This window comes from Pelodiscus sinensis, chromosome 3 (assembly GCF_049634645.1).
Source record: "Pelodiscus sinensis isolate JC-2024 chromosome 3, ASM4963464v1, whole genome shotgun sequence".
In the NCBI taxonomy this organism is placed as follows: domain Eukaryota; kingdom Metazoa; phylum Chordata; order Testudines; family Trionychidae; genus Pelodiscus; species Pelodiscus sinensis.
This window is the reverse complement of record NC_134713.1, coordinates 164,430,867-164,443,052: the sequence shown is the minus strand read 5'-3', so window position 1 is coordinate 164,443,052 and position 12,186 is coordinate 164,430,867. Positions and strand designations below refer to the sequence as shown.

The following is a 12,186-nucleotide window of genomic DNA, read 5'->3' as shown; positions in this document are numbered from 1 at the left end:
AATAGGAGTGGCCAAACTTACCGAGGTTCTGCACTGCATATGACAATCTTCAGAAGTGCAAGAGTTAGGGCACACCTTCCAGAGCTCCAGCCAGTGGGGAGGGAGGAATTTGTGGCTCCAGCCCTGCTGGGAGGCATCTGCTGAGGCTTCAGCTTCAGTCCTGTTCCTACTGAAGCCATGAGGGCTTGCATGTGCCTCAAATGAGGCTGAAGCCCCCAAATCCCTATCCCTGCTGGGCAGACACCAGAGGTGATGGGGGGGGGGGGGCGCTCTAGGGGATCATTGACTCTCTCCCGCAATGTTTGCCAGAGTTTGCTGGCTCCACTCAGTCAGATGGTGATGCCAGGTGCCCTCTCTGCATGGCAGCTGCTGCAGCTGGCAAGCTGGGAGATGCAGAAGTAAGGAGAAGCAGCAGCTCCTGAGAGAGTCACTGCTTTTGCTGCTGCCTCTCCCCACAGAGCTAAAGCAGTGGCCCCTCTTTGCAGGTCCCAGCTGTTTGCCACTGTCTCTCCCACAGGGAGCTAATACCTGAACATTTTTAGGAGGGGCTGCTGAAGGTAAGAGACGGACATGTTTGGTGGGGGCATGACTCAAGTTTTTGGGGGAGACAAACCTTTAAATTGAGCCCGTCTCATAGGCACCAGTCATCTTTGGCAGAAGCTGCTAGCGCCACCACTCCCCTACTGGGCAGAAGCCCCGAGTTCTCCCCCACCGCCAGCCTGGTAGGCAAAGAATGGAGGGAACTGCAAGTCACTCTTTAACTGTAAAGAGCCACATTCAACTCATGTGCCACTATTTGGCCACCTCTGCAAAAGTCCTACCTTGGTTTTGCCTGGGACAATCTTATCTACAGGAATTATTCTCAAACATCCATATTTTTTGCCTTTGTTCCTGATGAGTGTGTCATCTGCTGTTTATCATGCAGATTTTCTTAATTTAAAGGGACACCTGAACACTGTGATGTCCAGAATGAAGGTTATTTTTGAACATAAGATGGATAAAGTTGTTACAAACTCCATATTTCAATGAAGTTTAAAAACAAAATGAGAAAGACAGTCACATAAATATTTGTCTCTGGATCTGGACCCAAACACTGCAGCATTGAGTTACTGTAGAATCAGAAAGTGAACATGACTGTAAACAGAAGAGAAACTGGCTAGTTTATTATTTCAGGGCTAGATTCTATGCCAGTTTATAGCAGCTGAATATTTGGGATGTATTGTCCAAACATAGTGAAATGCAAAATATATTAACTAGATAGTTAAGTATTTTCAGATTCATATGATTTTTATTCTAAAAATATTCCTTTAAATTCTTACTATTCTTAATGAGGTCTAATCAGTTTGGTCAGCCATTCTGTGTGTACAGTAAATCTACTCTATATTTTAGAGAGCTTGTCTGATCAAGAACTCCTCTTATATAATAAGAACGAGGATGAGCAAATTCAATAAACATCTTCCTTTTAACATAACTTAAAGCAAGATCAGAGTTTGATTGTGCCAGGAAAACAGGGTGGCTGTGTCTACACTGGGCCACTTATTCTGGAAAAGCAGGCGCTTTTCCAGAATAACTTGCCAGCTGTCTACACTGGCTGCTTGCTTTTCGGGAAAAGCAATGACAATCTACTGTAAAATTGTCAGTGTTTTTCCGGAAAAACTATGCTGCTCCCGTTCGGGCAAAAGTCCTTTTCCGGAAAAACTGTTCCGGAAAAGGGCCAATGTAGACAGCACAGTAGTCTTTTCCGCAAAAAAGCCCCTATTGCGAAAATGACGATCGGGGCTTTTTTCCAGAAAAGTGCGTCTACATTGGCCACGGACGCTTTTCTGGAAAAAGTGCTTTTCCGGAAAAGCATCCTGCCAATGTAGACGCGCTTTTTCCGGAAATACTTATAACGGAAAACTGTTCCATTTTAAGCATTTCCGGAAAAGGGTGCCAGTGTAGACGTAGCCGATGTGTCTGGATTGGGATTGCTTCTCATAAAGCCATATAGAAAAGAGAGAGTCGCCAAAGCAAATGCAGTCCTTAAAACTGACATAATGGAGCAAGTGTTGAAAGAGACTGAACCAAGAATAGGTGGAAACATAGAATGAACCTAGAATAGAATTGCTTCTCAATAAGCCTTATAGAAATGAGATAAAATGGAGAAATTTGGAGTAGAGCTCTGTTTTGGCATAGCTAAATCAGTGGTTAAGGTTTGAAAACTAGAAGAAAATATTATTGAAAACCAAATTGACAATAGCTCTTGTTTATTAAGATAATAGTGAATGATAAGAGTTTATAGGGAAGAAGAAAAAATACACTTAATGGAATTCCTATTTTAACAAATTACTAAAAAAAGGAAAAAAAATAATTTTTAATAAATCAGAAATTAAAAATTAACTGCATAAAATAACACTGCATTTTTGAAAAATACAATCATTTAAAAAGGAAATACATTTCTCTTTTATATAAAAGAAACAAACCTTAATTGAGTTACAGACTCGAGCTTCTGCAAGCTTTATCTGAAGCTTTGACTAAACTTTGAAGCCAGCGTGAATTACTACAGGTTGGACCTCCCTGGTCCGGGACCCTTGGGACCTGACTGGTCCTGGATAAGGGATTTTGCCAGACCAAGGGAGGTCATTTCTGGCTCCCCCCCAGCCTGGCTTCTCCTGGCTTAGCATACAGTTTCCCCTTTGGCTGCCCCCCTGCCACCGGTCCTGTGCTGCCTGCCAGCTGCTTGCTATGGTACTAGGACGGCCCTACCAGCTGGCTGCAGCAGCTCACGGTCCTGCCACAGTGGTTCCCTGCCATGGCCGACCCAGAGATGGTGGCCCAGCAATCCCTGCCACAACAGCCTGCCAGACCATGGATATTGTTGGATCAGAGAGACCCAGTTTAGAGAGTTTCAACCTGTGTAAATATTTTGTGCAACAGTTTTATAAACTGTGGATTCTTGATATTTAATAGTGTCTGAACTACAAGAGCTTAATAATGAGCCTTGCAATATAGAGTAATATGCTTGTTTATTTGATAAGATCAAGAGGTTTACTTACACAGCAATTTCAAACAAAGTCCAGAGATACAAAACTAATTAAGTAAACGAATGTAAGCCAGTGTGAAGCTATGTAATTCTAAACATTTCATAAATTCACAGCACAGTAGATGTTGCATTAACTTCCATAGCAACTTATCTCAGCTCTTTGGGTACTGATGGCAGAGGTCATGAAACTTTAGAGCTCTAGAACAACACAGTCTAATTGTATTACGGAGTTATAACTTTCTGCAGAATTAACAGTTTTTTACTAGGATGCAAGCCTAGGCATAGGGGCAGCCAGGGGGCTTTGCACACTGATGCCACCCCCAGCGCCAGCTCTCTGGCTTCCATTGGCTGGGAATCATAGCTGCAGGGGCGGTGCTTGTAGATGGGGCAGCGCACAGAACCACCTGGCTGCACCTGCACCTAGGAGCCGCAGGGAGGACACACCACTGCTTCCAGGAGCTGCTTGAGATAAGCAATGCCCAGAGCCTGCATTCCTAACTCCTGCTTAGACCCCAACCCTCTGCCTCACCCATGGTTCCACTCCTGCCTTCCAAACCCCTCAATCCTAGCCTAGAGCACCTTCATGCACACCTAATCCCTTATCTCCAGCCCTACATCAGAGAAGGCATTTCCAGCCACAGCCTTACAACCCCTGTACCCAACCCCCAGCCCGATGCAAATGAGCAAACGAATGAGGGTGGGGAGAGTGAGTAAATGAGGGAGGGGGGAATGAAGTGAGCAGGGGGTAGGGCCTCAGAGAAGAGGCACAGTAGAGGGCATGGTAACAGAGGATAGATGGGGTAGGAGACGGGCAGAGGTATTCAGTTCTGTGAAGTGGAAAATTGGCAACCCTAGCTTTGAGGTGATTCACAGCAGGCCCTCAGTGTCTGGTAAGCTCTTTGTTTGTGTGTTGGAGGTGTGTGTCCCTTGAAAGTTCTACAGAGGTTTGGGTGAGCTCAGGCCTGTGGGTGGGGGAGGGAGGGGAGAAGGGGCAGCTGCCCCAGGGACTGGCAATTCAGAAGGATTTGGAGCTCCAGGCCACCACCGCAGTAGCAGTGGTAGTGAAGTGGAGCCCAGGCCCTTCAGTTTGCTGCCAGAGCCCCAAGCAGCACAGTCCTGGTGGTGCTAAGGCCTGGCTGGGGGGGCATGGTGTGGTCCAGGTAGTGCTGAGGGCTGGCTGCTCGTAGCCACAACTTTTTTGCCCAAGGCCCCACTCCTTCCAGGATTGTGAGGCCACTCCCCCACACACCTTGATCAGGGGCTCAGTAATTCTGTCAGCCCCCCCCGGGTGAGCTAGAACCAGGCTTTTTGAGTCACTTTCTCCAGGGAATGTCATACACTTGGGCCAAACAACGCTTTCTTTTTCACCACAAAAATGGGTGTGAGCCTTACTAAAATTTGCTGCAAGGAGTAGTTCAGACATTTGTCAAGCTCTGCCTTCTCCCTGATCCATCCTTTTACCACAATGAGGTAGGAATACGATTCAATGTTAGTGCTCATTCAGGGCGCAGTACAACCTAGTTGTTGAGTGGTTATGCTTTCATTCTCCTGACATGGGCAAATCAAGCCATGGAACTAGGTAAAATGCTCCTTCACTAAAGTCAGTAGGTGTAGCTGCAGCCAGCTTTGGCCTCCAATGTGCAAAGGAAAACAATGAAAACACCACATATTAGTGAGGTCTCTGTTATTCCTGACTGTTATACCATTGCCTGTGCAGTATGTTTCTTGGGAAGGGAGGGAACCCCAACAAATGTGCAGAAGTAATTTTTTGAAACCTCACAGTCATGAGGACCAAGCATTGATTGACATTCTTTGAAAGAGTTGTCCTTGGCAGGCAGATAAAGGTTAGACAGAGCTTTGTCTTGCTATTGAGATTCTCTGTGTCACTAAAACGGGCTTGTGTTGCACCCGCATCTGTGTGTGTTGAAGGTCTGGTTGCAGTAATGATGCAGGTTCAGTGTGCTGTGTTAGAGAGAGGAAAGAAGAAAACAGTTATGCAGGAGGTGACCGGCAAGAGAAGGGGGGGGAGGATTTCAAGCAGAAGTGCTTGCATTCAGATAGCTATGTCTACCTATCTATCAATCAAAACTGGTTGGGCAAATTAATTCTTTGAAAGGTAGAGAGGTTGCTTTTCTGCAGGATTCTCAGAGTATAAAGATCTATGGGTGCAGTGTGTAATAACTTTTAACAAATGTAAGTTGCAAAAATAATGACTGATCAAAAGCATTGTAGAAGGATAATGTAATACAGTTTGAACCAATGACAATCTATAAACACCATAAGGTATTAAAAATCTTGGGCAACCACAGTTAATGAAATCAGTTTGCTTCAGCCACATTTCTATATTACATTTACTGAGCCTGACAAAAATAGTTTTCTTTGTGGTTTGAACGGCATCAAGAGATAACCAGTCTTTAATTTGTAAATGTCAAATGGCTTGTCCTTTGTATGTGCTTAGTTCAGAATTGAAATGAAAGGAGATTTTTTTAGTAGGGACTCTACTTCCTACATTGTTGGGTGTTTTGTTTAATTTAGAAACCAATTTGAAAATCGTGGTCTCTACATTCAGAATTGAACATTTGTGGTTTGAGTTACATTCTCCAAAACACAATAGGAAATTCTCATAAATATTGCAGCAAGGGGTTTTCTGTTTTGTTTTTGTTCTATTTGTAATCTTTATTCGACTGGTGGGCTTGCTCCTATAAATCAGTCATTTTAGGCAAAGCATAGGTTTGCTTTAGATAGAAGTGGCATTTAAAAAACATAATTTCCCTGGGAAAACTTTGGTGTAAAAATACCCACATGGTTCTGCTTTTCCTGTGACCCAGAGAAGGAGGACAAAGGAGGTAAACTGACTCTCCTGCACACAAGTGGTGCAGAAATCTGGGTGGAGGGACTTTATTTGACCAAATAATCTCACTCTTATTTATTAGATCACTATTACATTTCTTTCAATCTAATTCTTTTCTCATATGCCTTCTGCTATACCAGCTCAAAAACTAATATATTTGTTGTGTACGGAAAATGTTTCTGTTGCATGGGCTGTCCCTACTTGCCAGGCGAGTCACAAAGACCAGAAAAAAGTATGTGAAAGGTAGATTCCTACTGACCTAAATGAACAAATTTATTTCCAACTCTTATTTTAATTTTGGTTTATGGGTTGTGATTTTCAAACTATATTTGATTTTGGGAGACAGGTTGATGTTATCTTTTGCATCTAAAAAGTTATTTTATTGAGCTGTGTTGATTTTGATTTTTTTTTAATTTCTTTTATATTTATTTAACTGTGCACTCTGGCCTAAAGCCAAGATACTATTTTAATTAACTTTGTCTTTGCTAAATTACCATAGTCCCATGAAACATAAACTACAACCAAAGTAAAAAAAAAAAAAAAAGTGTCCTCTTGTGACCTTTACTCACCTAAGCAGGCTCTTTGAAGGAACTATCAAATTTCTATGCAACTACAATTTCCATGTTTGAGCATCTCATAGATAACTCTCATAATATATCTCTGCCAACATTTTAGAATTTATTACAGGATTAAAAGATACATTTCTAAGACTTCTTTCTCTGGTGACATACCCATCAGCACACATTTGCAACCTCAGCCATATAGACTACTGTTGCCAACTTTCTAAATGCAGAAAACCAAACACTCTGGCTATGTCTAGACTGCGCCCGTTTTGTGCAAAAAATATGCAGATGAGGCTAACCTTGGAATATCGCTATACCTCATTTGCATAATTAATGAGGCTCTGTTTTTTCACAACAGGCTTTAGCGCAAGAGTCGTTCTTCCTGAAAAAAAATGCGGAAGAACGGCTCTTGTGCAAGAGGGGGCTTTTGCACAAAAAGGAGCCTCATTTATTATGCAAATGAGGTGTGGCGATATTCCACACACAGCCTCATTTGTATATTCTTTGCACAAGAGGCTATAGTGTAGACATAGACTCTGAGTCCCTGTTCCTGCCTCTTCTCCAAAGCACTGCCCCAGCTAGGGGTGTGTCTAGACACAAGTGGTGCAAGAAACAAAATACAGGACTATGTAGCACTTTAAAGACTAACAAGATGGTTTATTAGATGATGAGCTTTCGTGGGTCAGACCCCAGATCAGAAAGGATCTGAGGAAGTGGGTCTGGCCCACGAAAGCTCATCATCTAATAAACCATCTTGTTAGCCTTTAAAGTGCTACATCGTTCTGTATTTTGTTTCAGCTACACCAGACTAACACGGCTACATTTCTATCACTAGACTGCAAGGTTTTTTCGAAAAAAGTGGCCTTTATTAAAAAAAACTTCACCTGTGTCTAGACTGCTGCTGTGTTCTTTCAAAATTAAATTGAAAGAACGCAGCAGTTTTTTTGACTGTGGAAAACCGCGTTTTACGAGGAATAACACCTTTTTTCAAAAGTGCTCTTTCAAAAAAAGGCGTTTTTGAACACAAACAGTGCTTTTTCGAAAGAGAACATCTAGACTGTCTGGGTGCTCTCTTTCAAAAAAGCGGCTCTCTTTTTTGAAAATACTGGTTGCTGTCTAGACGCTTTCGAAAGAAGCTTTTTTGAAAGAAGCTTGTAGTCTAGCCTGGGAGTGCAGGCCAGGAGTGCGGGCTGTGGGGTGGGGCCAGGGAAGAGGGTTTTGGAGTTCAGGAAGAAGCTCTGGGATGGGGGAAGGGATTTGGAGTGTGAGAGGAAGTTCTGGGCAGGAGCAGCAGGTTGGGAAGCAGGAGGGGGTGAGGGTTATGGTTGGGATGCAGGCTCTGGGATGTAGCTGGGGCAAGGTTTGAAGTGCAGGAGGGGACTCCAGGCTGGGGCAAACGGGTTGGAGTTTGGGAGGGGCCGTGGGCTTTGGGGTGGGGAGCCAGAAATGAAGTATTCTGGTTGTGGGAGGGGCTCCATGCTGGGACTGGGGATTGGGGTGTAGGGCTTTGGGATGAGGCTGGGGATGAGGAGTTTGGGGTGCAGGAAGGAACTGAGGTAGGTGTTTGGGGAGTGGGAAGAGGTTTGGGGTGCAGGCTCTGGGCAGCACTGACCTCAGGTGGGAGGAAGTCTGCCTGGCTCCTGGGAAGCAGTGGTATGTCCCTCTGACTCTGAGGCGGAGGAGTGCCCCAGAGGCAATGAGAGCTGGTTCTTGGGGCAGCAGCAGGCAGAGGCAGCGTACAGAGCCCCCCTGGCTGTCCCTTTGCCTATGAGGCAGACATGGTGGCTGCTTCCAGGAGCCAGGCATGGAGCCTGCCCGCCTGCCCTACTGTAGCCAACATGACAAAGCCATCTGTGATTTCCCCTGTTGGCAAGCATGTCCAGCCTATCCATCCACCAGCCCCTCCCACTCAAATATGCTATAATCTGCCTCTAGGTCACACACACCTTAGCTCTTACCCTCAAAATGAGAGCCTGCTTGGGTGACATTACATGCTAAAAAATTACGGCTTCTGAAACCGAGAGGCTGATCATTCTGTGCTCATCCAAGCCAGGCCTTTTAAAATGACTGCTGTTATACTTTTCTGACCAGGAAAATGGAGCAATAGATTTCACTAGACACTGTAAAATCCAGAGGGTGGATGCAAAGCCATTAGCTGTTGTAAACTGATGAAATTCTACTCAAGTCAATGGAACTACACTGATTTATTAACTGAAGATTTTTAAACACCTTTTCATTTCTTATTTCCTTTTGGGGTAGATGTACCCTGTGTTCTTTGGTATAAATACATTTTATAAATAGGCTTGCCAGAATTTGGTTTAAAAAAATAATTCTGATGGATAATTTTGGTTTAATTGTATCAACATTTACTAATAAAACTCTAATCCTTCCCGGACTATTTATAAATTACTGCATAGGAATTAATTATGTTTTCTCTCAACAGATTAGCCCACCCCAAACTTGTAACAAATGTGCTTATGTTTATTGCTTCTTTAAATTTAGCATTGTGCTTCCCGGTCGATTAATTTTGTCCACTCCCCCTTTTAAAATATCTTTGACCGTCATTATTTTTGTTCTTCTTGGAATGTGGAGGAGACTGGTTCTATTGGTTGTCTTTATTTCACTGGAGGAACAAACAGGAGAGAGAAGACGACTTTTTACTAAAACATATTGGCTGTGTCTACATTGGCATCCCTTTCCGGAAAAGGGATGCTAATGAGAAACTTCGGAATTGCAAATCCGCGGGGGATTTAAATATCCCCCGCGGCATTTGCATTTACATGGCTGCCGCTTTTTTCCAGCTCGGGGTTTTTGCCGGAGAAAAGCGCCAGTGTAGACGCAATTCTCCGGAAAATAAGCCCTTTTCCGGAAGATCCCTTATTCCTACTTTCAAGTGCAAATAGGGATCCTCCGGAAAAGGGCTTATTTTCCAGAGAATCGCGTCTACACTGGCGCTTTTCTCCGGCAAAAACCCCGAGCCGGAAAAAAGCGGCAGCCATGTAAATGCAAATGCCGCGGGGGATTTAAATATCCCGCGGATTTGCAATTCTGAAGTGTCTCATTAGCATCCCTTTTCCGGAAAAGGGATGCCAATGTAGACACAGCCATTTTGTCAAGATTTGGCTTTATTTCATGGTATCATAGTTTTCTGTTTACTATATTTCATGGTCACTCTCTTTTCATAGGAGAGAAAGGATTCTTTTTTATGTGTACCATCGGATTTAGAACTGGAACATTTTAAGTAGATCAGCACAGCTTGGTAGACCGCTGCTTCCTTTCACTGAAATGCAAGGAATGGCCTTTGCAATTCACTTTATCTAGGAATAGTGCTACACTCTCTGAAATAACTCCAACTGTAAAACAAGTGCTGTGCACCCATCACCCTTGTGCACTGCGCTTTGTTCCTGGCAGGATAGGATCCTTTGTGAGACATCTGTGGTCAGTAGTAAAATTAACATTATTAAGGTGTTTTTTTCTTTAATATCCATTCCATATGACAGCACTGTAGAAGTTCTTTGCACTGAAGGCAAAATTAACTGAACGGCTTTCCATGATAATAGTATCACTATATACTTTATTTCATGCAGTTATGGAAATTAAGAGTTTGTGGCTGTAATCCTTACCCTTGTGAAAACGGTAGGAGTTTTGCCATTGACTTAAATGGGGTCAGAATGTCAGTTTCTTTACAAGGTGCTATGAAGGATATTTATGTCTCCTAAACCATTGCAAATACTTGAATTCAACTTGTTTGAAAAATCCAAACAATTTTAAACCCTCCAAAAAATAAAGTCTTTTAATTAATCACATTTAAATAGAATGATAGCAGCACCTCTGATTTTCTGTATCTTTTAAGTCTGATCACTAAAGGCCATGTTTTGCTTCCATTTGAAGTCAGTGGAAATTCATTAGGACCAAATGTTAACCTGAATAAAATGTAAACATTTTTTTTATTGTGGTTGTCATTTTCCAAGGGCTTTATAAAGAATCAAAATGCTAATCATATCTATTATTTTAAGCCAAATGGCTCAGGTGACTCACCGACGAGAAGATTATATTCTTTGATCACTAATATCTCTCAAGATATGAATTGCTTCTCAGGAGCTGTCTTTTTTGCTTACTTATAGGAGCAGCTCAGAAAGGAGGAAGGAGAAATCCAGAGATGCAGCAAGGTGCAGAAGAAGCAAGGAGACTGAAGTATTCTATGAATTAGCCCATGAACTGCCCTTGCCCCACAATGTTAGTTCGCATCTGGACAAGGCATCCATAATGCGTCTGGCAATCAGTTTCTTACGCACTCACAAACTGTTGTCTTCAGGTAAGGCCCATATAAGAGAAGGGCAGGGATGAAAATAACTTAAATTTCTTATAGGTACTGTCTTATTGTAACCTCCCCTTGGGGGGGACTAGGGAAGGGGGTTGGAATATGACAGTATCTATAAGAAATGTATGTGTGGGATGGCATGTGGGGGGCTCAAGGCAGAGGACTGGGGGCATGGAGAGGGGTGCAGAAGTCTTCACAGAGGGTTGGGCTGTGAGGGGTGCAGGAGTCAGGGAAGGAGGTTGTGGGGTCATTCAGAGCAGGGGACTGGAGGTTTGTGTGGAGAACTCAGGGCAGGGACCAGGTTTGGCCGAGGCCCCGGGATTGGCCAGGGCAGCGGGGACTGTGCTGCCTGAGCAGAGAGGCTGGAGCCTGTGTGCACTGTGGCCATGCTACCCAGGGTACAGGTAGCATCTGGAATCCTGCCTGTTGCGGGCCAGTCTCCTAGTGCTGCACCCTGCATTTCAGCTTACTTTCACCTTTGGCAAGAGGTCAGTGTTAGTTTATATCAGAATGCCATAGGTATGCTTATTACAGATTGAACTTCTCTAGCACCCTGACCTGTGCTGAACTAGAGAATTTGCTGAACCATGGGAGGTCAGTATTGTCTATCAGCATTACCAACACGTGCACTGCTTACTGGGCTCTTAGAAGACATTTAGGAATAAATTAGAGCTAAATCACAGCACAGAGCACTGAGAGCAGGACTGGTGTTTGTACAGAAACTTTATTGGACCACAGGAAACTTGGCCACACCTATGATAAGTGGCCATGCAGCTAATTAAAATCATGCCAGACCAGAGAGTGCCAAACTAGAGAGGTTCAATCTGTATTTTCTAAATATAATAATCAAAATACCTAGATTATAAATTGCTTTTCCATGCTAAGCCAAGTAATTCCTTATTTGGCCTGGAAAAGCCATTTACACTAAAGTATTTAGAAGGCAGATCTTACATTTTGAATATCCAAAAAAAATGGTTTAAAATGATTAATTGTACTATATGGTGATAGTAGATAGATAATACATGGTATTCTGGTGGATCTGAGGCACAATGTGCTAAATCGATGAAACACAACCTTATAATATTTGACTTGGAGGGAGAGATTCTGTTAAAATAGAAACCACTCAATTTTTATCATATCAGAGCTAGATGGAGGTTGAGATCTCTCAGCATGTGTAAGTTGTGAAATATATTTCAAAATGTTTTAATCACTGTTCTGAAAAGTCACTTTAGCAGACATTTGTAGCCTCTGCAACCTGTAAGATCAATGAAAGCAAATGTAATAACAATTTCCATTCTTCTGAATTGTGTCAAGGAATAATACTTGTATTTAGTTTTGTGATAGTAAAAACCAGGGATGTGAAATGTTAAAGAGTTAATCCCTTGATGTTTGAAGCATGTCATTACTCATTACCTACAGTTGGATGTGT

General features: G+C 43.0%; 1 protein-coding gene across 1 annotated transcript in view; it reads left to right on the top strand.

The window, feature by feature from the left end:
* EPAS1 (endothelial PAS domain protein 1) overlaps nucleotides 1-12,186 on the top strand; it is a 158,766-nt gene that overhangs the window by 73,559 nt on the left and 73,021 nt on the right. Inside the window, exon 2 of the mRNA XM_006125477.4 lies at nucleotides 10,561-10,751. Coding sequence (XP_006125539.1) covers nucleotides 10,561-10,751 — 191 coding nt within the window. The remainder of the gene's footprint in view (nucleotides 1-10,560; nucleotides 10,752-12,186) is intronic.